The sequence below is a fragment of the Alexandromys fortis genome, unplaced genomic scaffold, assembly GCF_014885135.2.
Source record: "Alexandromys fortis isolate MF-2015 unplaced genomic scaffold, M_Fortis_MF-2015_v1.1 scaffold_9, whole genome shotgun sequence".
NCBI lineage: Eukaryota > Metazoa > Chordata > Mammalia > Rodentia > Cricetidae > Alexandromys > Alexandromys fortis.
Window position 1 is genome coordinate 17959873 of NW_026067892.1, and position 25066 is coordinate 17984938.

Sequence of the window (25066 nt, forward strand, 5' to 3'; positions counted from 1 at the left end):
CTCTGAGTTTGAGGTCTGTAGAGCTAGTTCCAAGACGGGGTGACACAGAGAAACCTTGTCTCAAAAGATCAAAAATAAATAAATAATATAAAAGGTGTGTGTCATTAAAAGTAAAGTACTCTGCTTTTCTATAATTATGATGTATTGTGCTTGTACATATATAAATTAAAGATGTCGTATGTATAGTTCAGATACGTATTATCTGTCAATCCTTCCAGTACTGTTTTCTGGTTTGGGAAGTGACTAGACTTGCAGGATTTCTATGCCTAAATAACCTATATTTAAGGAGAATAGGAGAGGAAAGAGGTTTTAAATCTGACTGGATGATGGTTACTCACACCTGTGATCCCAGCACTCGAAGCAAAAGCAGGCAGATTTCTGAGTCACTGCCCTGGCTGTCCTGGAACTTACTTAGTAGACCAGGTTGGTATCAAACTCAGTGAGAACCCGTTTGTCTCAGCCTCCTAGGCGTGAGCCACTATAGCAAGTGGTAAATCTGATTTTTGTAATGAATTTCAAGGTAAAATGTAGGTAAGTTTACCACTAAACAGGGAAGACGAACTTAAAAAAAGTCTTTGATTAAGGAAACTGCTAGTGTTTTTGTAGTAGCGGTGGTCTAGTTATGTGGTTCTGTATCCTTTAATTTGATCAGATCAGACACTTGCTTATTTGTGTGCCAGCTGGATTTTTGAGACAGGGTCTCAAAAGTGGAACTTGCTGTGTAGACCAGGCTAGCCCCAAACTCAATGAAAACCACCTGCCTAACTCAAATCCACCTGCCTTTGCCTTCTGAGTACTGAGATTAAAGGTGCACGTCAGGACACCTGGCCTCATTGCTTGGATTTAAAGTTTGATGATTTTTTTTTTCCCTAAGCATTTGGGGAGGTGCTGTTAGCTTTTGACACATGTGTAGAGTTCCGAGGACAACTTGTGGGAGGTGCTTCTCTTTTTCTACCATGTGGGTTTTAAAAATCAAACTTGGATTATCAGGTGTTACCTGTTGAACTGTCTTACCAGGCCATTTTATAAAAATTGTTGGGCTGGAGAGATGGCTGAGTGGTTAAGAGCATTGCCTGCTCTTCCAAAGGTCCTGAGTTCAATTCCCAGCAACCACATGGTGGCTCACAACCATCTGTAATGAGGTCTGGTGCCCTCTTATGACCTGCAGGCATACATAATAAATATATGGGGCTGGAGAGATGAGATGGCTCAGAGGGTAAGAGCACTGGCTGCTCTTCCAGAGGTCCTGAGTTCAATTCCCAGCAACCACATGGTGGCTTACAGCCATCTATAATGAGATCTGGCTCCCCCTTCTGGCTTGCAGGCACACGTGGAAGGAATGCTATACACATAATATAATAAATAAATATTTAAAAAAAAAGAAAATGTGTGCCTGGAAGTGGTGGTACAGAGATTTTAATGTCAGCACTGGGGAGGCAGAGGCAGGGAGATCTCTTGAGTTTGAGGCCAGCATGGTCTGCAGGGTGCATTCTAGGCCACTCGGCTATACAGAGAAACCCTATCTTGGAAAACCAAAAGAATAGCCAGGCTGTAGTAACTCACACCTTTAATCCCCGCACTTGGGAGGCAGAGGCAGTGGATCTCTGTAAGTTCGAGACCAGCCTGGTCTACAAGAGCTAGTTTCAAGATGGGCTCCAAAGCTATAGAGAAACCCTGTCTAAAAAAAAAGGGGGGGGGGGAAGCAAAATATATAACTAAGCCGGGCAGTGGTGGCGCACGCGTTTAATCCCAGCACTCGGAGGCAGAGGCAGGCGGATCTCTGTGAGTTCGAGGCCAGCCTGGTCTACAAAGGGAGTTCCAGGACAGGCTCCAAAGCTACAGAGAAACCCTGTCTCAAAAAACCAAAAAAATATATATATATAACTAAGTCTGGGGGTATTTGCATTCCTAATACTTGGGCTAAGCCTGGAGAGTCATGAGTTTGAAGGCAACCTGGTGTATATAAGTAGACACTATCTCCAAAAAAACAAAACAGAACAAAAGGCCCAACTTGTATTTCTTTTGATTATTAATAACAAGTTTTTTTAATTACAATAAAAAATTTACTCATACCTATCCAATATAACCTAATAAAATTTACAGAAAGATATATAAAATATCTCAGTAGATAAAAGCTCTTGTTACTAAAGCTGATGATTTGAATTTGATTCCCAGAACCTATGTGGTGTAAAGAAGTCAGCTCCCACCAGTTGACCTTTGTACACTACTCATACACAGTATGCACGCCACTCCCCTAAATAAATAAATGTAATAAAATGTTTTTTGATTTGTTTCCTTCTTTCTTACTGGTATAAGGTTTTTGATGATTGCTTGGTTATAGTATGTTGCATGTAAAAAGTTTATCTTTTTTCAGTTAGCTTTAATTTTCTCAGTGTAATTTTTCTTTGGTTTTGTTTTCCAAGACACGGTTTCTCTGTGTAGTCCTGGCTGTCCTGGAATTTGCTCTGTGGACCAGGCTGGACCAGGCTGTCCTAGAAATCAGATATCTTCCTGTCTCTGTGTCACAAGAGCTGGCATTAAAGGCATAAGCCACTATACCCAGTCACAGTGTAATTATTTTTAAACATTACATTCTATTCAGTATAGATTCTATGTGTTGTTAAAATGTTTATTCTTGTAGGATAATGGTGATTTCCAGGACAGCTGGGGCTACATAGAGAAACTGTGTTTTCAAAAACAAAAACAAACAAATAAATAAATCATTAAAACAAAACATATTCTAGAGCTAGGTTTGGTGATACTTGTCTTGGGAGGTGAAAACTGGAAGATCTGCTTCTGCTACGTAAGCAGTTTTGATCAGCCTGGGCTACATAAAGCTGTCTCAGTAAAATCAAAGGTGATGGCTCAGTGTTCAAAGTGCTGCTGTGCAAGCCTTCTCAAGTAGAGGCTGATTCCAATTCCAAAGCACAAATTAAACAGCTGTGGTGGCATTCAGGAAACAAGCAGAAACAGTAGACCCTGCCGCAGCATGGTAGAAGGCAGGAACTGACAACCGGAGGTAATCTTCTGACCATCACAAGTGCCACAGCCAGTGTGCCGTTGTACACATATTCAGGAGCACACTGTAAATTGTTTTCCAAAAGTATTCTGTAATTTAGCATTTTCAAAAAGCACGGTAGCAGGGCAGTGGTGGTGCAAGCCTTTAATCCCAGCACTTGGGAGGCAGAGGCAGGGGGATCTCTGTGAGTTCGAGGCCAACCTGGACTACAAGAGCTAGTTCTAGGATAGGCTCCAAAGCTACAGAGAAACCCTATCTTGAAAAACAAAACAAAAAACAAACAAACAGGCCGGGCGGTGGTGGCGCATGCCTTTAATCCCAGCACTCAGGGAGGCAGAGACAGGCGGATCTCTGTGAGTTCGAGGCCAGCCTGGTCTACAAGAGCTAGTGCCAGGACAGGCTCCAAAACCTCAGAGAAACCCTGTCTCGAAAAACCAAAACCAAACAAACAAAAGCACTGTATGGTCAGTGTCTCTTCCACTAATTTTGGCTTTTTGTCTTACTGTATATAGCCCTGAATTGCCTGAAACTTCCTATGTAGACTACATTAGTCTTGAATTTGCAATTTTTAAGAATCAGACAAAAAAATAATTTGTTTTTTTCTATCATACTTTTTTCTTATGTGTTTTTATGCTCCATATATTTAGGTAAATGATCTCCGAAAAGAATTAGAAAGTCGAGCTCTTAGTTCCAAAGGACTAAAATCCCAGTTAATAGCTCGCTTGACAAAACAGCTTAAAGTAGAAGAACAAAAAGAAGAGCAGAAGGAATTAGAGAAGTCTGAGAAGGAAGAGGAAGATGAGGATGATAGGAAATCTGAGGATGATAAAGAGGTATGTAGCCCATATTCACATACTGTAATGTTAATACTGTGTAGAGGGAGCTCTTGGAACATGTAACACGTTGTATATGTATGTAGCTTTGAGTTATAATTTAAATACAGTAAAATACAACATTTTTCTATTTTTTTAAGACTTTGTTGCTTTGTAAGCATAGACTAGTTTGAACTGAGTACTCAGTACTCATGAGGTAGATATTAAAATTGAGACCAACCTGGGGCTATGGTGAGACCTTTCCTTATCTAAAGGGAGGTGGGCTGGATGGATGGCTTAGTAGTTAAGAGCTCTTGCTGTGCTAGCAGAGGATCTGGGTTCAGGTCCCAGCACCAACATGATGGTTCACAATCATCCCTAACGCTAGTTCCAGGGGATCCTGCTGCATCCTCTATGGCTTCAGTCTGTGGAATCCTCGCTAGTGGAAGCAAGGGAATGAAGAAAGGACAAACACCTATAGAAATGAAGGTGCAGTCATATGGGGTTCTCTGACCAGGACCACTGTAACCCGGAATCTTACGTTTATTAGGTACAGCTTGGGAGAGGTTGTGTGGTTGGGGTATGAGATCTCTGTAGGTTAGCAATTTTAGGCTGTAAACACCCAGGAGCGGTTAACTGGAGTTGCTAGTCTTTGCACATACTGACCCTTAAATACTCATACACAGACTCCAAGTAAACTTCGCCACCCCTCTTACACATGACCCATGAGTGACAGCTTGTTCATTTACCATGGGCCAAGTGGTCTTAGAGTTCTTGGCAGGCCTTGCTCATGTCAAATACACATTAAATCAACCCTTCCGCCTCTCCCTATGGGATCTAATGCCCTCTTCTGACTTCAGAGGACGCTAGGCATGTAGTTAAAGTAGTAGAAACAGGCCAAACACCTGTACACATAAAGTAAAAAGAACAAAAAAGCGATATAGAGTACAAAATGTTTTGAGGTAGCTTGCCAGAATTTTTGTTAGTAAATAAATAAATAAAAAACGTCATGGAGTTAATGAAATTCAAAAGAATTGTTGATGCTGTCTTAGAGTAAAGGAATTTAGTGAGACATGGCAACCAAACAATTTTGTTTTCTTTTTGGTTGAGAGGGTGTCACTAAATAGTGTAGACTGGCCTAGAACTCAAGTGAAGCCCTACTTGTGTAGATCTTTGTCTTTGCCTCTTGAGAACTTACAGACATGTGCCTGGCCAAGAAATGTCTTAAAGGGGGCTGGAGAGATGGCTCAGCGGTTAAGAACATTGCCTGCTCTTCCAAAGGTCCTGAGTTCAATTCCCAGCAACCACATGGTGGCTCACAACCATCTGTGAAGAGGTCTGGCGCCCTCTTCTGGCCTTCAGGCATACACGCAGACAGAATATTATACACATAATAAATAAATAAATAAATAAATAAATAAATAAATAAATAAAAGAAATGTCTTAAAGTTTGAGGAGCTTGGCATATAGCTATGGAAAAGCATTAGTCTTAATGTGCTTTTGCATAGATCCCCATTACTGGGAAAGAAAGAGTTCTGGGGATAGTTGGGAAACGGAGACATTAGTGATATTGAAGATGAGGTAAGATGGACCTGAATTTAGATCCTCAGCGCCCTTCTAAAAGCCAGGCCTGATAGTTCCTGTGCCTGTAACCCTGGAGCTGCCCATGAGCAGTGCATCGTGGAGGCTCTCCCAAGCTCACTGGCTAGCTAGCTGGTTCAGTGAGAGACCCTGCCAAATCTATGGTGAAGAGAATAGAGGAAAACAACTCACTCTTGACCTTAGCCTCCACCTGTATTTGAGCACACATGCACATTGACTACACATACAGATACTGTTGATGCTGAGTTAACTTGTTTATTTGATGATGATGTTTGTGACTGCATATTATTACCAGACCTAGGTCTCTTGAAGTTCACCCTATAGGAATAAAACCCATATTTAGTCGGGCGGTGGTGGCACATGCCTTTAATCCCATCACTTGGGAACTTGGGAGTCAGAGGCAGGATGATCTCTGTGTGTTCAAGGCCAGCCTGGTCTACAAGAGCTAGTTCCAGGACAGGTTCCAAAGTAATAGAGAAACCCTGTCTCAAAAAGCAAAACAAACAAACAAAAAAAAAACACTATCTAAGAGACAAGTGTTGAGAAAAAGACTTTGCTCCATTTCCAATGAGTAGGAAAGATAGAGTTTTGTTTACAGATCAACTTCTCAGTCCCATTGGAGTTTGTTGGTCCAGACAGGTCAGGAGAAGGAGGTGGGAAATTCATGTCTTCCCCAAGAATAGGTAGAGATTTGCCAGGAACTTGGAACTTGGGTGCTACTCTTCAATCCTTTCATGATGCCATTTTTCTGGTCATAGTTGTTGTTGCTAGGTGGCCTCAGCCTTAAGCCTAGGACAGGCAGACTAGGCAAGTATAGGTCAAATTAACTCTGTATTTTACCTTTGGGCTTGCCTTCTCAAATGATCAACATTTTTTTATACAGAGCTGAATGCAATCTGAACCAAATGTTAAGGGCAGCAGAGGGCACAGGCATAATAAAGGCAGAGATGCCAGGCTTTCCCATCCCATCCCATCCTATCCAGACAGCTGCCAAACTAGATAGTGTTACTATTAAAGTGACCATGAGGTCTTTTTTTTCTCAAGGTTTATTTATTTTATTTATATTTGCATGAATATTTTTGCGACATTTATGTATTTGTACCACATGCTTGGTGCCTTCAGAGGTCAGAAAAGGATGCTGCAGCTCCTGGAACTAAAGTTATGGATGGTTGTGAGCACCCATGTGAGTGGTTGGAAAAACAAACCCAGGTCCTCTTCAAGAACAACAAATGCTGTTAACCACTGAGCCATCTTTCTAGCCCAGAGTGTGTGTGTGTGTGTGTGTGTGTGTGTGTCTCTCTCTCTCTCTCTCTCTCTCTCTTTTCTTTTTCTTTATTATAAGCATGTGTGTAAGTCAAGGAATTTCAGAACTTGGTTCTCTTTCACCTTGGGGCAAGGAGTGAGAGGTGAACAGGGGACAGTTTACTTAGGTGTTTAGACACCATAGCAAGCACTATTCCCTGTGGTTCTCTCTCAGGCTTTTGAAGCCCTTTAAAAGTAACATAGATTGAGCCGGGCAGGTGGTGACACTTGCCTTTAATTCCAGTACTCAGGAGGCTGAGGCAGGCCTCTGTGAGGCCAACTTGGTTGAAGAGTTTCAGGATAGCCAGGGCTATTACACAGAGAAACCCTGTCTCGAAAAACCAGACAAAAAGAAAAGTAACATAGATGGTGGTGGTGGTGGTGGTACAGAACTTTAATCTCAGGGAGGCAGAGGCAGGTGGAATTTATTTATTTATTTGTTTGTTTGTTTGTTTGTTTGTTTATTTGAGTTCCAAGGCCAGCCTGGTCTATAGAGGGAATTCCAGAATAGCCAGAGCTATAGAATGAGACCCTGTCTCAAACAAACAAAAAATGCATTTGTATTTACTCTGTGTGGGATTGAACACGCCATTGGACTTGCCCAGAGGTCAGAGGATAATGCTGAAGTTGGTTTTCTTCCTTCTACCTGTGGGTCTGGGAGACCAAATTGAGGTCATCAAGGTTGGCAGCAAGGACCTTTCTTTACTCACTGATTTTCGTGCTGCCCCCCCCCCCCATCTTAATTGACTTTGAGGGTTTTTTTTGTTTGTTTGTTCATTTGTTTTTCGAGGTAGGGTTTTTCTGTGTAACAGTTGTAGCTGTCCTGGAACTATCTCTTGTAGACCAGGCTGGCCTCAAACTCACAGGGATTCACCTGCCTCTGCCTCCTGAGTGCTGGGGTTAAAGGTATGTGTCACTACTACCTGGCCCAACTTTTTGAGTTTTTAAGGAGAAGTTATTACTGATGTGACTCTGGCTGGCCTGGAAGTCTCTGTAGAAACTAGGCTGTCCTTGTGATCCTCCTCCTGTCTCTCTGACTTTTCACGTGCTGGGATCATAAAGCATGTGTTAGCATGGTTGCTTAATGGTTTTTTGTTTGTTTGGTTGGTTGGTTGGTTTTGGAGACAGGGTCTCTCTGTGTAGCCCTGGCTGTCCTAGAACTAACTCTGAATATAGACCACTCTGGCCTCGAGTCAGAGATTCACCTGCCTCTGCCTCCTGGGTTCTGGGATTAAAGATGTGCACTGCCAGCCACCATGCCCACTATCATTACATTTTTATTTTAGTACCTCAGCCTAAAGTGTGTAAAGCTAGAGGATTTGTTAGGTTCTTCCTAACACTAGATAAGAGAGATTGGTGGGAAGGGACGCACACTCTGTGCTGCAGACTGTCTGCTGTGCCTGATGATCTGGGGGCCTTCTTGAGGACATTTCTTTCTCTTGCTTCCTAGGCAGTTTGTGGTTTCTTGTTTTATTCCATGGGTTATAAATATCTTTGGGATGATGATACTGTCTCAGAGCTGGCCATGGCTTGAGTCCTTTCAGCTTCTGTCACTACTTTATAGTAGGATAGGGTGTGTCCTGTCTGTAGCCTATCTCCGGAACAGACTGTCTTCCCAGAAGGCTCAGTATCCTTTAGTGAAGTTATTTTTAGAAGCCAGTTGTATTCATTGACACTTGATGCTAAGCTTGACCACAGCAATTTAATATCTAGGACTCATGGTGGAAGGAGAAAACCAACTGCCTGTCCCCTGACCCACACTTTACAAAAACTAGTGTAATAAAGGAAATTTAAGAAAGAGGAATTAAAAGCCATAAAAGGCCCTGTCTCTGTTTTTAACCATTATGGCTAATATAATCACTGTAAGAAATCAGAAGACTTTGATCTTTGTTTTTTGAAACAAGAATTTATTCTGTAGTGGAGGCTAGGCTGGTACTCACTGTGTAGCTAGGCTGACTAGAACTCAAGGTCATCCTTCTGTCTCTGCCACCAAGTGTTGGGATTATGGTCATGAACCACCACACCCACCTCCTTTATTTTATTTTATTTTAAGTAAATTTCAATACACATGCACTTTGTACAAGGAAGCATCACCATGATTTAAAATTTCAAATGTCTAGGAGGAAGAAAGAAAACGACAAGAGGAAATGGAACGCCAGCGCCAAGAAAGAAGATACATTTTGCCTGATGAACCAGCCATAATTGTACATCCAAACTGGGCTGCAAAAAGTGGCAAATTTGATTGCAGCATCATGTCTTTGAGTGTCCTTTTGGATTACAGGTTGGAAGATAACAAAGAACATTCATTTGAGGTAATATTAAAGTTTAATTAGGATCAAAATAATACCTACAGTTGTGACTGACTCTTCAATGTATTAAATTCCTTGAGGTTTTTTTTTTTTTTTTTTTTTTTGATTGTTCCCATTGTTTGTGGTTTTTGGTTACCATTATTTATTATGAGAAAGTCAGNTCTTTTTTTTTTTTTTTTTTTTTTTTTTTTTTTTTGGTTTTTCAAGACAGGGTTTCTCTGTGGCTTTGGAGCCTGTCCTGGAACTAGCTCTGTAGACTACTGTAGACAGGCTGGTCACAGAGATCCGCCTGCCTCTGCCTCCCTAGTGCTGGGATTAAAGGCGTGCGCCACCATCGCCCGGCTCTAAGGTCTCTTAATAGACACAATAGACTACCTTTTGTTGTTTCATTCCTGTAGTGTGGTTTTGTCCTCCCTTTTTTTTTTTCTGTAAATTAACAAGTTAGATCTAAATTATTCTTTGTTTTTCATTTTGTGTTTTGGAGACTATTTCTAGTAGCCCTAGCTGATCTTGAAGTAGCTTTTATTTGTGTGGTTGTCCTGTCCTTGTGTGTATCTGTGTGTGGCAGGTGTGCCTGATTCCTATAGAGGCAGAGAGGGTGTTACGGTCCCTGCATCTGTAGTTATAGATGTTTATCAAGCACCATGTGGGCCCTGGGAACCAAACCGAACTCCCGAAGGGCAGCCATTGCTCTTAATCACTGATTCATCGCTCCAGCCCCTACTTGTCTTCCTTGAGGATGCCATAATGTTTTATTTTCTGTAGAATTAAAATAATCATTTAGTGGATATGAAAATTTTGTGACTGGTTAGATTGTAAGAGAAAATAAGTGGCATTATCTTTCAACTTGAGTTTGTGTTCTGTCTTGTCTGTCTCTGTCTCTCGTTTCGATCTCAACAGGATCTTACTACATAGCCCTATCAGGCCAGGAACTCTTAGAGAGCCACTTGCCTTCCAAGCGTGCACCCCCATGCCCAGCTCCTCTCTATTGCTAGTGCTGAGAATTGAACTCAGGGGCTTATGCATGCTATGGAAACCTCTACTACCACTAAGCTACATCTCCAGCCTTCTTTTTACTTTTAATAGTTTTTTTTTTTAAAGATTTATTTATTATGTATACAACATTCCTTCTATGTATGCTCGCATGCCAGAAGAGGGCACCAGACCTCATTACAGATGGTTGTGAGCCACCATGTGGTTGCTGGGAATTGAACTCAGGACCTTTGGAAGAGCAGTCAGTGCTCTTAACCACTGAGCCATCTCTCCAGCCCCTACTTTTAATAGTTTTGCTGAGATTCCAGGTTGGCCCTACACTCTATTTGGGTCCAGTTAGGTCTTCAACTCATGATTATTCTGCTTCAGTATCCTTTGGGCCTGCAATTATGTAAATGCATTATTAAATATAACAGTATTTGCATTGTTTTTTTATGTTCTGCTTATATGGTTCTGGTTCTTGTTTGTTTTTGTGAGATAATATCTCATGCAACCCAGTCTGGTTTCAAACATACTATCTGGATCAGGTTGGACTTGAAATACTTCTGATCCACCTCTTTTCCGCCTTTGCTATCTGGGATCACAGGTATGTGGCACTATACCCAGCTCTAGTTTTTTGAGACAGAGTCTCTTATGACCAAGAATGGTGGTGAACTGTTGATCTTCTTGCCTTACCTCTCAATTGCAGAGTTTATAGGAAGGTGTTACCATGTTTAGCAATATATTTATATCTTAAAAAAAACCATCTTTACATAGAACATGATGACATGAGCTTATAGTGCCCCTGAATGCAGCATGAAGAACATGAGTTCAAAGCCAGCCTGGATACAAAGAGCTTGTCTTTTTTTTTTTTTTTTAAGATTTATTTATTAATCATGTATAAAGTATTCTGTCTGCATTATGCTGCAGGCCAGAAGAGGGCACAAGATCTCATTAAAGATGGCTGTGAGCCACCATATGGTTACTGGGAATTGAACTCAGGACCTCTGGGAGGGCAGTCTTAACCTCTGAGCCATCTCTCTAGCCCTGAAAGATCTTGTCTTTAAAAAGAAGCCAAATGATGGTGGCGCACGCCTTTAATCCCAGTACTTGGGAGGCAGAGGCAGGCGAATATCTATGAGTTCAAGGCCAGCCTTGTGTGCAGAGCGAGTTCCAGTATATCCAAGGTTACATAGGAAACCTTGTCTAGAAATTAAAAAAAAAAAAAAAGAAAGTTCTTTTGAGGATATTTATTTATTTAAAGGGTCTCCCTGTGTGGCAGTTGCTGGCCTGAAACTCATAAATAGACCAGACTGGCCTGGAAGAGCTGGGGCTAAAGGTGTGTACCACCACAACTAGTTATTTTGAAGATTTTCATGGTCCTCACATTATTCACATCCATTTTTATAGCTCTTGATTTTTTCTTTATCTCCCTCATAAATATTACAGCTCTCTATAGGTATAGAAAATAAGTGTGGTAAGATAGTGCTTGATAAATGACTAGCTGCTGGATTTATTCAGTATTTGTATTGAATTTGCCTAGATTGATGTTGGTTTCTTTTTATAGGTTTCATTGTTTGCCGAACTTTTCAATGAAATGCTTCAAAGAGATTTTGGAGTCAGAATATACAAATCATTGCTCTCTCTTCCTGAGAAAGAGGACAAAAAAGAAAAGGAGAAGAAAAGCAAAAAAGACGAGAGAAAAGATAAAAAAGAAGAAAGAGATGATGACACTGATGAGCCAAAACCAAAACGGAGAAAATCAGGCGATGATAAAGACAAAAAAGAAGACAGAGATGAGAGGAAGGTCTGTAATTTCCAGGATAGGCAACAACAACTGAGAAATGTTCAGTTCCAGCCTCTATACAAAAGTCAAACTAAAAGTCTTGAATATTGTGTTGGATATTTGAGTCGGATCGTATGATACTCTGCCTCAGAAATCTAGAGAGCTGGTATAGGGCCACACCTGTGATCCCATATGTCAAAGGGGGGAAGAGGAGATTCAGGAGTTCAGTTCCAACCTGAGCCATATAGCAAAGCCTAATTTAATATCTGCAACTAATTTTATGATTTGTTTTCATCCTTTCTTTTGTCTTCTTATTGTAATGCGTATGTTTTGCCTGTATGTGTATTTATACTCTGTGTGTGTGTGTGTGTGTGTGTGTGCGCGCACGCCTCAGAAGTCAACAGTGAGTGTGGCTCGCCTGAGATTGAAGTTATAGACGGTTGTTAGCTGCCATGTGGGTGTCAGAGGGATTTCCTGTAAGGTCAGTCATTGCTCTGTATGTCCAAGCTGACTCGCTAGCCCTTCTTCCTTTTCTGTGTTTCTCTCTGTCCTTTTGTCTTTCTTGCTGTGAGCTGGGACCTCCTTATTCTCCAGGTGCTCAGATTACTGCCATGCCGGCCATGCCATCCTTGAGTAGGTTATTAGGTTATTACTGTTGAGCAATCTATAGTCAGACTTGTTACAAATACATCCATTTAGAGCTAGTTCCAGGACAGGCTCCAAAGCCACAGAAAAACCCTGTCTTAAAAAAAAAAAAAAAATCCATTTAGTGAACTTATGTTTATTTGTCTGTCTTGTCATGATATTGCTTAGTTTTAAGGCATCTTAAATTACAGAAAGAAGAAAAAAGAAAAGAAGATTCTAAAGATGACGATGAAACCGAAGAAGATAATAATCAAGATGAGTATGACCCAATGGAGGCGGAAGAAGCTGAGGATGAAGAAGATGGTATGTAGTAGATGACCTTGGGGCTGTAGAATGGACTAAATATTTTATGCTTTTTGAGTTTTTAGAAATTTTCTTCTTTTTGTAAGACCTTCTCTTACTACATAACTGATACTGGCCTATGTAGCCCAGGTTGACTTTGGATGATGCTCTTTGCCTCACTATCCCAGGTGAGAGCTGTGATTTCAAGTTCATCCTATCACACCTGGCTGTTCTTTTGTTTGTTTTTGTTTTTTGATAGTTTCTCTGAGTCCAGAGCCTGTCCTGGAACTAGCTCTTGTAGACCAGGCTGGCTTCAAACTCACAGAGATCTGCCTGCCTCTGCCTCCCTCTGCCTCCCAAGTGCTGGGATTAAAAGCGTAAGCCACCACTGCTTAGCCTGGCTGTTAATCTTAATAATTAAATATTTAATGGCATATGCCCTTTTTTCTTTCATTGGTGTTTGTAGTATTATAGTTACTTTTAGGATATTTACTACTGTGACGCCTATGGAAACCAGGACAGCTGTTAGGAGTTGGTTCTCTCCTTTCCCGTGAAATCTGGACATTGAACTCAGCTTGCGAGGCTAGTGATTTATCCACTGAACCATCTCACAGGCCCTTGCCACTTCTCAGTCACTCTGAGGTCCTTAAACCTGCCACTTAATATTCTTCTGTTAGGAACTTGGCACTGACAGTCTCTTCTGCCAGCCAATTCAAAAGTCTATCCTCTTGACATCCTCGTATTTAAAATCTGTGCTCAGCTCTTACTTTCTTGCTGAGGCCTATTCTGAAACAAAGCTTATGTAAAATTGGTTCGTAGAGTTTACAGTGTGGTCTACAATGTAGCATTATTTTACTTATGTCTTTTTTCACACTTGTTTAGTATTTTAAGAAAATTTTAATTTAATGTGTATGTCTTGCCTGCATGTGTGTCTGAACCTCATGCATGGCTGGTGCCTCTGGGAGTCAGAAGAGGGCTTCAGCAATGCTTTACTCACTGAGCCTTCGCTCCACTCCCAAGATTCTCCATTTTTATGTATAAAGTTAATCATGCAGTGGCATATACCTTGGATTCTCAGCACTAAGGAGACTGAGATAGGGTGAGAACTAGTTTGAGGCTAGCTTATATTATATAATGATACCAGCTGTTCAAAGAAACAAGGGGAAAATGTTATGTGTGTGTTTATAAATGGGCTGAGGAGATGACTCTGTTGCTAAAGTGCTTGGTGTGCAAGCATAAAGACCTAAATTTGAGCCCTTAGTACTCACATGGCATTGTAATAGCTGCCCTGGGAGGGTAAAGACGGGTGGGTTCCAGCAAGAAACACTGTCTCCATAAGATGGAGAAGAGCTGAAGACAGCACCTGACATCAGCCTTTGGCCTTCACATGCACAGGATAAATGTACACACATACTCACTCTTATGTGTATGAATATTTTGCTCACATACATGTCTGTGTATTGTATACCATGAACTGGCAACTGCCTTGTGGGAATTCTTAAGTTTCCTATTGCTTTTTTTGTTTTTCTTTTGAGACAGGGTTTCTCTGTGTAGCCTGAGTTACCCTGGAACTCTTCCTTATAAACTAGGCTGGCTTCGACCTCACAGAGATCCTCTTGGCTCTGCTTCCTGAGTACTTGGATTAAAGGCCTGTGCCAGCACCACCAATTTGAGTTTTCTTAACGTTTCCTTATAACACCAATTTTTTATAGGATTTTTATAGACCTGTTATTTCATCTTTTGAAAACTTATGTATTGGAAAAGTGCATGAATAAATATTTTCTTCTTTCACATTGGCTTTACAGAGAGGGAAGAAGAGGAAATGAACAAACGAGATGACAAGAGAGATGTCAACCGATACTGCAAGGAGAGACCCTCGAAAGAGAAGGTGTTTTTTTTTGTTTTGTTCTGTTTTGTTTTCTGCTGCTCCTTCTTCATTTTCCTTTATTTTCCCATTGGATAAGGTATTTATTGAATAGAATATGGCACACGCCTTTAATCCCAGCACTCAGGAGGCAGAGGCAGATGGATCTCTGTGAGTTCGAGGCCAGCCTGGTCTACAAGAGCTAGTTCCAGAACAGGAACCAAAAACTACGGAGAAACCCTGTCTCGAAATTCCAAAAAATAAAATAAAAAGTAAAAAAAAAAAAAAAAAAAAAAAAAAAGTGATTTCCTTACCCTGCATTTACTGATTTGTGTTTGTCACCGTTTCTTTTTTTCATACTGATATATAAAATCCACTCATTTTAGCTAAAATGAGCTAGATCAGTGCTTTCATACAGACAGAGCCTTGATTTCTCATTCTTCCATGATAATAAACTGCATGCCATATTTTCTGTTCATTCTAGGAAAAAGAGAAGACTCAGATGGTCACAGTTAACAGGGATCTATTGATGGCTTTTGTTTATTTCGATCAAAGCCATTGTGGTTACCTCCTTGAAAAGGATTTGGAAGAAATACTATATACTCTTGGATTGCATCTTTCTCGGGCTCAGGTAATCTTATGAACTTAAAAGGAATTTTTATAACATCTTTTTTTTTTTTTTGTGGTACTTAGGATAGAAGCTAGGGTCTCAATCATGGCTAGACAGGTTCTTCCACTGTTATATCCATAGCTCAGAAACAGAAACTTTTTATAAGGTTACCCTTCCAAAAGGTAAGACATTAGAAATAAATTAATTTCATTTATCTGATATCATAAATTCTACCTATCTTTCCTGAAACAAGTGCCTCCCTTTGTTGCTCAGGCTAACTTCACTTTTGTGGCAATCCTAGCTCAGCCTCTTAAAGCCACCTGGTTGGCCTTTTACCTTTCTTTTTAATCCAAATGTTCTAGAATATTAACTTTTCTAAAGAAACTATTTTTGGGGCCAGCAAGATGTCTCAGTAGGTAATGGCACTTGTTAGTGAACTCGATCATCTGAGTTTGATCCCTGGGACCCAAATGATAGGGTAGAGTCAGCACCTGAAAGTTTACTTCTCACCTCTGTGTGCTTAAATATGCACACACACAATTTCCCTTTTAGAGAAGTTATCACAGGGCAGTGGTGGCGCACACCTGTAGTCCCTGCACTCGGGAGGCAGATGAAGGCGGATCTCTGTGAGTTCAAGGCCAGCCTAGTTTGCAGAGCAAATTTCATGAAACACACAAACAAAAAACCATAATCTTGGCTGGAAAGATGAGTCAGGGGCTGGAGAGATGGCTCAGAGGTTAAGAGCACTGACTGCTCTTCCAAAGGTCCTGAGTTCAATTCCCAGCAACCACATGATGGTTCACAACCATCTGTAATGAGGTCTGGTGCCCTCTTCTGGCCTGCAGACATCCATGTAGACAGACTATTGTATACATAATAAATAAATAAATATTATAAAAAAGAAAAAAGAAAGATGAGTCAGTGCACAGTTCCGAGCACCCAGGACAGGTGGCTGAAAACTGCCTGTAGCTCTAGGTCCAGGGTATCTAATACCATTTTTATGGCCTATTCAGTTTCTCACATACATGTGTGCACACTAACATACATACATACATAAAAAAGTTTGGTTTTTGTTAAGTTGGGTTTTTTTGTTTGTTTGGTTTTTGTTTTGAAGCAGTGTCTCTCTATGTATCCCTAGCTGGCCTGAAACTATGTAGACCAGGCTGGCCTCAAAACTTTCCTGCCTCTGCTTCCTGAGCACTGGTATTAAAGGTATGTGCCACCAGTGCTCAGCCTGATCCCATTTTTTAAAGGTAGTTTTTACGGCCTGGCTGTGGTGGCGCACGCCTTTAATTCCAGCACTCAGGAGGCAGAGGCAGGTGAATCCCTGTGAGTTCGAGGCCAGTCCTGGTCTATAAGAGTTAGTTCCAGGACAGCTAGGACTGTTACACAGGGAAACCCTTTCTCAAAAAAACCAAAAAAAAAAAAAAAAAAGAAAAAGAAAAAGATGTCGAGAAATCAAGCAGGTGGCCAACTGGAAGATTCCTTTCTGTGGTCTCTCTCACTGCCTGAGGGAGCTGGCTTTAGACCTCACATGTGCAGTATGGAATGTACACACACACACACACACACACACACACAAAAAAAAAAAAAAAAAAGGCCTGGAGGGATGGCTCAGCCGTTAAAGGCTGGGCTCACAACCAAAAATATAAGAGTTCGGTTCCCAGCACCCACGGCTGTCCCTCCAGGTATTAAAAAAAAAAAAAAAAGTAGTTTTTACTGATGACTTCTCACTCCCTCCCGTGATACAGACAGCTCTTCTCTCCAGTAAGGAAGAGTCTGTTCTCTCTTTGCACTAAGTTCTCTTCCTCAGGACTAATAAATAACCTTTTCTAGAACTTTTTGGTTTTTTGAGACAGGGTTTCTCTGTGTAGCCCGGGCTGTCCTGGAACTTGCTATGTAGACCAGGCTGGCCTCGAACTCACTGAGATCTGCCTGCCTCTGCCTCCCAAGCCTTGGGATTAAAGGCGTGTACCATCACTGCCTGGCAGAACTTTTTTTATTTAATAATTTTATTTATGTATGAGTGCTCTGTGTATGTGTATGCCTGCAGGCCTGAAGAGGGCACCAGATCTCATTGTAGATGGTTGTGAGCCACAGGACCTCTGGAAGAATAGCCATTAAGCCAACTCTCTAGCCCTCTAGAACTTTTCATGTTACTTGTATTTATAGAAGATGAAATTGTTATGTTTATATAGATGGGGCCATTGTTTACTTACTAATTTATCATTGCTTCTATCATAAAAATGGAATATTGCAGAGCTTAGTGACTCACGTCTGGAAACCTTGTGCTTTGGTATCTGAGGCAAGAAGATCACTGCAAGTTTAAGGCAAAACCTGACTAGAATTTTACAACATACAAGAGAAAATAGACTTATATCATTATTTTTACAGCTGCTTAATATTCCTTCATATGGATGTTTCATAATTGACATAGTTTTTCTATTGCTGGTAGATTTTTTATAAAGAGGAGGCATGAGACAGGGTTTCTCTATATATCCCTGGCTATCCTGGAGCAGCAGAGCTCTGCCTTCCTTCACCTCCCAAGTGCTGGGATTAAAGTTGTGCAGCACCATGCCTGACTTTCAGATGTTTTTTTTTTCGTTATTCGGAATTGAATTATACTTAAAAGTTTGAGTGAGTGTTTTTATCACATCTGTAATATTAACACTTGAAAGGCTTGGGCAAGAGTATTGTGGGTTCAAGGCCAGCTTGAGAAAAATAGCAAGACTTTGTCATAAAAAAAACAAAACACTGGGCAGTTCATGATGGCACATGCCTTTAATCCCAGCGTTTAGGAGGCAGAGGGTGTCAGACCTCTGTGTGCCTGAGACAAGCCTGATCTATAAAGGTAGTTCCAGGACATCCAGGGGTTCAGAAGGAAACCCTGTCTCGGAAAAATACAAAACAAAACTAAAAATAACCCAAACAACAACATAAAAAATACACTGGGCTTGTGAAACAACTCATTGGGTTGAGGTTCCTGTCCCCAAGTCTACTGCTGTGAGTTGAATCCTGGGGACCCATGTAGTGGAGGCAGAGAGTTGATTCCTACAGGATGCTCTCTGACTTGTAAATGAGGGTCACAGCACATGTGCATGCATATACACATCTAGAAAATAAACACAAGGTTTTTTATAATAAGTGATTAATTTATAGAGAAACCACTTAAAAGTCTAAATACTGCTCTGGACCTTCAGCTGGGAACCTGCATAGGACTGAACTAGGTTGTCTGAATGTAGGTAACAGTTGTATGGCTTGGGCAGTTTGTGGGACCACTGGCAGTGTAACCAGGATTTATCCCTAGTACATGAACTGACTTTTTGGAGCCCATTCCCTATGGAGGGAAACCTTGTTCAGTATAGATACGGGGCTGCACGGAGGTGGGAGAGCATTGTGCTTGCCTCAGCTTGATGTGCCAGCTTGACTGCATGCACATGGAAAGCTTTATCCTCTTGGAGGAGTGGATGGGTTAAGGGCTGGGAGGAGGAGAAGGGAGGGAGAACTGGAATTGGTACCTAAAATGAATAAAGATAGTTTTTATGTTTATAAAAAGACTAAATACTCTAAACTGAATTATGGTTATAATATATATAATAATAGTAGATAGCTGAGAAAATGATGACAGTTGATGCCTATTTTTGAAAATTACAACACAGTTCTGGGAGAATTAAGAAATGTGCTTCAGGGCTGGAGAGATGATGCGGTAGTTAAGACCACTTGGATTCCCTTCCCAGTGCCCACATTAGGTGGTGCACAGCTGTTGGAACCCCAGTCCAGGAGTTCCTACTTTCTCTTCTGGCCTCCTTAGGCACCTGAAACATGTTTGTGCTGCACAAACATGCAGGCAAAGACAATCTTTGGCCCGGAGGTGGTGGCGCACGCCTTTAATCCCAGCACTTGGGAGGCAGAGGCAGGCAGATCTCTGTGATTTCGAGACCAGCCTGGTCTACAAGAGCTAGTTCCAGGACAGGCTCCAAAACCACAGAGAAACCCTGTCTCGAAAAACCAAAAAAAAAAAAAAAAAGACAATCTTTTTTTAAAAGAAAAACAAATTTCCTACAGTCAGCGTGTATTATGGCACACACTTATAATTCTACCAAGAAAAAAAGAAATATGCTTTAGAACTGGAGGGGGGGGAGGGAAATGGAGGTGGGGAGGAGGTGGAAGTTTTTAAGTAAAAATAAAAAATAATAATAAAAAAGAAATATGCTTTAAGCTGGAGATGTAATTCGGTAATAGCCATTACCCAAGTCTGAATGAGGCTCTAGCTCAGTGTTTCAGTGAATAGAGTGTTTACATCTTATTTATTTACTTGCTTACATAATAGGTAAAGAAGCTTCTCAATAAAGTAGTACTCCGAGAATCTTGCTTTTATCGGAAATTAACAGACACCTCTAAAGATGAAGAAAACCAAGAAGAGTCAGAGTCACTGCAGGAAGACACACTAGGTTTGATCCTTTAACATTTGGGGCCTTTTTTTGTTTAGATTTTTTTTTTTTTCCAGATAAGTTTTGCTCTAGCCTCTGCTGGCCTTGAGCTTAGGATTCTTCTGCCTTAGCTGTAGACTGAAGTTTCTGTTCTGCTTGGTCCTGCAGTCATTCAGTCCCAAAAAAACACAGACTTATTCGTTATAAACTGCTTGGCCTATTGCTCAGGCTTATTATTAACTAGCTCTTACAACTTAAATTGACCTATAATTCTTTTCTGTTTAGACTAGTGTCTTGGTACCTTTTATCAATGTGGCATTCTCATCTTGCATCTTCCGTGGCTGGCTGGTAGCTGACTCTCTGCCTTTCCTCTTCCCAGAATTCTCCTAGTCTGGTTGTCCCTCCTATACTTCCTGCCTGACTACTGGCCAGTCAGCACTTTACTAAACCAATATGAGTGACAAATCTTTGCAGTATACAAGAGCATTATCCCACAGCATTTAGCCTCTTGCATGCTGAAATTACACTAGACACTGGCCAGATCTTGCTCTGTTTTTTTTGTAACTGTATTCTTCATAAGTTGCTAAAGAAAAATGTTTTTATGTTCTAGGAAACAGATTATTACTTCCAACACCAACAGTAAAACAGGAATCAAAAGATGGAGAAGAAAATGTAGGACTTATTGTATACAATGGTGCAATGGTGGATGTTGGAAGTCTCTTACAAAAATTGGAAAAGAGCGAAAAAGTAAGAGCTGAGGTAGAACAGAAGCTCCAGTTACTCGAAGAGAAAACAGGTGAGGATAGTGTTGGCTGTGCTGGTGCTTTTAAATTACTTATATGGCATAGTCAGTGCATACGTACAAATAAGCCATACCCTATCAGTTTGTCTAAGCAACATACAGTTTTACTGTGTGTGTATGTGTGTGAGAGAGAGAGAGAGAATCTGCCAAGGTAGGGCCATCAGATCCCAATCCCTTGGAGTTACAGGCAGTTATGAGCCATCCCAGCGTGGTCCTTTGCAAGAGCATCAGGTATCTTACTTACATCATGAGCCATTTTATCAGTGCCCTGGCTTTATTTTTCCTTATTTTTGTTGCTCTGCTTTGTAAGATTGGTAGCTTTTGTATCAGATTTTGAGACAGGCTCTTACTGTGTAGCCTCCCAAGTACTGGAGTTCTAGGCATGAGACACATACCTAGCTAGCCTGTTTGATCTTTTTTAACTTCTTCTAGAACCATATAAGTTTTACCATTTTCTGTTTTCTCTAAATAGTCATCAAAAATGGAACCTGAGCCACACACTCAGAAGACAGAGGCAGGTGAATTTCTGTGAGTTGGAGAAATAGTTCACATAACAAATTCCAGGCCAGCCAGAACAGCTATATAGTGAGACTTTGTCTCAGAACAAAACAAAACAAAACATAAAGGAACCTGAAATTAGAAGTAACAATATTTAAAACTGCTGATAGTTTGTTTCTTTTTTCTTTCTCATTTTTTGAGACAAGGTCTCTGTAACATAGTGCTTTATGGAACTCACTGTGTAGCCAGAGTTGGGGGTGCCTCTCTCTCAGCCTTATGAGGGCTTGACATTACAGCTGTGTGCCAGAGACCTGGTTTGTGTTGTACTTTAGAATTAATGAAGTTAATTTAACTTTTATAAACATTTTACAGAATTTTTGGTATTGTAGAGGTTGTTATTGTGCCTCATGCATTTTAAATAAATTTGCTGCTGTTGAGTTTGTATTTCAACTTTGAGGCATAGTTAAGTTACCTAAACTGAGCTTACACTCATTCATTGGCCAAGGCAGATTATAAACTTAGGATCTTCTTTCCGTAGCCTCCCTGAATAGCTAGAATTACAGGCCTTTATCACAGGTTTAGCTGATTTTGAGTTTTATAGCTCAAATTCTATTTTCTGTTACAAGTATGCATGTGTGTATATATGTGGGCATATGCACCACAGTATGGTGGTCAGAGGATAACTTTTGAGAGTGGGTTTTCTCTTTCTACTATGTGAAGTCAAAATGTTATATTTTGAAATTTTTTTTAACAGATGAAGATGGGAAAACTATATTAAACTTGGAGAATTCTAACAAAAACCTCTCTGGTGAACTCAGAGAGGTCAAAAAAGACCTTGGTCAGTTACAAGAAAACTTGAAGGTTTCAGAAAACATGAATTTGCAATTTGAAAACCAATTGACTAAAACACTCAGAAACTTATCCACAGTTATGGATGATATCCACACTGTCCTCAAAAAGGTTAGATACTTTGTCTTTTCTGTTTCTAAAATTGCTCCCTGGCATCTTCCATGTAATTGAATGCTATAGTCTTCACGGTCTCTAGAAACAGTAGTTAGAGTGTTCCCAGCATTCTAGCCGTCCAGAGAGTATCCAAAGGTAACTCCAGAGTAAATGTTTGCTTCCCAAACTTACCTACGTATATAAATGATTTTTGTGTATATATTAACTGAATAGACCAAATATTTGGCTAGATTATAGTTACCTGGTGGCCAAGATCTGAGTTGACTGTCCCATACCACTAAAAGGAAAGAAAAATTGGGCAGCCATGTATTAAAATTAATTTATTGATATTTACCACTCAGTAACTGCTATTTTAAGGTAATTTGACAGTAACAAGAGACTAATAACATACACTTTGCTCTTATTTTATAGGATAGCATAAAGAATGAAGACAGAGATCAGAAATCCAAGGAGAATGGATCAAGTGTATGATAAAATGCATTTGGTGGTGGAGTGGTGTTATATAATGTACCATATAAAAATCATGATACAAGAATGTGTGAAGGCAATGCATGTTTGATTGTAATAGTGTAAACATGTTAGCTGAAATGATGTATAAAGTTTTATGACTGTGAGTCTGCTTTTGGAAATTGCCTGTAATTTCTAGCATTCAAATTAAATACTGAGTGGAAGAATTTTGCATTGCAAAATCTTTTAGGAAGAATTTTGTTATAGTTTTGACCCCAATAAAGTTCATCAGTTTAATTGACAGTAACATTTAATTACTAAATGTCATTTATTGAAATGTGTAGAAAACTTGCTTTATTTATAGAATTGTTAGTTTTATAGTTCATTTTTAGTTTTGGTATAAATCATAAAACAGCATGCTGTTTAATATTTGCAACTTTTTTGAACTTAATATTTTCAGTCTTTAAATGCATTTGTTAAGAAGTTAATTCATAGACTGGGCCTGGTGGCACATCCCAGAAATCCCAAGATTTTGAGTTGTTAGGCCAGACTGAACTACATAGTGAAATGTGGTCTCAGAAACAATGCAGTTCCTCCAAAAGACTGTATCTAAGACCCACAACTAAGAAAGTAATATAGAGCTAGCAATGTGCTTAGAGTTACATAGATTACTAGTCTTGACGGTACTGTTACTACACTCAGCTGTTTTACTTGCCCTGAATATTTCCCGTTTTAATTTTGAGAGTTAAGAAAAAGCAGTGGACATCAAATGTACAGTTTAGTAACAAGCCAGTAGGTTGTCAGTATGATTGATGCCTTAAGTTAAGTCATTAATTAAAAATATTTTTTTAATTAATCTGTGTACTTTCTTCAGAATTTTGGTGGATGCTTGAGACTTGAAAAGGCAGGAAATATGATTTACTGTACATTGATGGTTTTTAGTGTAGTAAACATTTTTTTCAGAGCACAGTTGTTCATATTGACAAGTTTCTTTCTATTTGGTCTTTCTATTGGATAGATGCTGCTGACATCTAGTTGGTAGAGCTCAGCATCCTGTTTTGTGGGATAGCCCCAACAAGGAGTTATTCAAGCCCAAATGCTGATAGTGTTCAGTTTGAGAAAGAGGGCTAGGTGACATTGTGTGTGTCACATTATACTAGTGAAAGCACACTTCCGTCTAGGTATGGGAACATGGCTTTGATCTCAGCCCGGGTGCCAGAGTCAGGCAGATCTCTTAATGAGTTCATAGTCAACCTGGTTTATATAGCAACTAAAAGAACAGCTTGGGCTATGTAGAGACCCTGTCTGGGCGGCAGGGGGAACAGAATTAAATTTGTTTAAGATAATTACAGTTTTCGAGTTAAAAACTAGAAAAAATGCCTATTGTCATAAAAAGAGGTGTTTATATTTTGTTTTGCTTTGTTTGACTTTGATGAAATAACGGTCAAATATTCACTATAGGAGCATATGATAATGTAAGGGCCATGCTAGCCAGTTATCTAAGCTAAGTAGAATCCACTCCACATGGCTCCTACAAGGGATTTCTTAACGGGCCCCAGATTCTTTTAAACCACTTTTTGTTTTGAATTGATGTTTCTTTTTGTGTGTGGAGGTTGTGTTTATATTATATTATAATGTGTATAGGTGATTTGCCTGTATGCATGTCTCTGCAATGAAAAACATTCCTGGTGCCTACAAAGGCCAAAAGTGGGTGTTGGATTCCCTGAAATTGGAGTGGTAAAATTGGTGGTTATGAGCTGCTATGTGGGTGCTGGGAATTGAACCCTGCTCCTCTTGAAAAGCAGCAAACTGCCGAGCTATCTCTGCCACTCTCTTAGAGTTTTTCCCCCCAAGACAAAGAGTTTCTCTGTGTATCCTTGACTGTCCTCAAACTCCCTCTTGAACTCAAAGAAATCCAGCTGCCGAATGCTGGGGTTAAAGGCATGAGCTACCACCACCAAGCCAGGAATAATTTTAATTTATCCACATTACTGACTGATACATGGCTATACAGAGTCCACATGGGTTTTGTTTTGTTGTTGTTGTTGTTGTATGTGTGTGTGTGGTTTTTTTTTTTTTTTTTTTTTTTTTTTTTTTTTTTTGGAGTTGGTTTTTTTTTTTTTTTTTTTTTTTTTTGGTTTTTCGAGACAGGGTTTCTCTGTAGCTTTGGAGCCTGTCCTGGAACTCCCTTTGTAGACCAGGCTGGCCTCGAACTCACAGAGATCCTCCTGCCTCTGCCTCCCAAGTGCTGGGATTACAGGTGTGCACCACCACCTCGGTTTTGTTTTTTTAACTTGAACTTAATAAATAGCTGGGAGTGGTGGCACATACCTTTAATCACAGCACTTGGGAGACAGAGTCAGGCGGATCTCTCTTTGACTGTGAGGTCAGCCTGGTCTACAGAGTGAGTTCCAGGACAGCCAGAGCTACACAGAGAAGCCCTGTCTTGAAAACAAACAACCCAATAGTACCACATAAAATACAATTATGGTAGCTTATACCTATACTGTAAGAGGTAGAAGCCAAAGATGAGGAATTCAGGGCAACTCTGTTTCAAAAAACAAAAGAATATTCTCAGGACATTAATTTTCAATATTTCTCAGGACATAACAGCTCTCCAGCCAATCATTGGTAATAGCCCTTTTGAATAAGCCAATCATAATAGTCAAAGAACAACCCCCCCCCTTGCTTCTATGGCCTTCTCTTTTTTTTTTTTTTTTTTT

The 25066-nt window shown here is 40.2% G+C and overlaps 1 protein-coding gene across 3 annotated transcripts in view; it reads left to right on the plus strand.

The window, feature by feature from the left end:
* Positions 1–23199, plus strand: part of Ccar1 (cell division cycle and apoptosis regulator 1) — a 49317-nt gene extending 26118 nt beyond the window's left edge. For 2 of the 3 annotated variants that reach the window (XM_050139332.1, XM_050139342.1), the window contains exons 16-25: positions 3667–3852; positions 8856–9047; positions 11584–11823; positions 12639–12750; positions 14535–14617; positions 15078–15224; positions 19534–19654; positions 20244–20429; positions 21688–21893; positions 22308–23199. In XM_050139332.1, the coding sequence (XP_049995289.1) occupies positions 3667–3852; positions 8856–9047; positions 11584–11823; positions 12639–12750; positions 14535–14617; positions 15078–15224; positions 19534–19654; positions 20244–20429; positions 21688–21893; positions 22308–22367 (1533 nt within the window). In that variant the 3' untranslated portion in view covers positions 22368–23199. The remainder of the gene's footprint in view (positions 1–3666; positions 3853–8855; positions 9048–11583; positions 11824–12638; positions 12751–14534; positions 14618–15077; positions 15225–19533; positions 19655–20243; positions 20430–21687; positions 21894–22307) is intronic. The other variant, XM_050139351.1, reaches the window with a different exon arrangement.
* The last annotated feature ends 1867 nt before the right edge of the window (positions 23200–25066 follow it).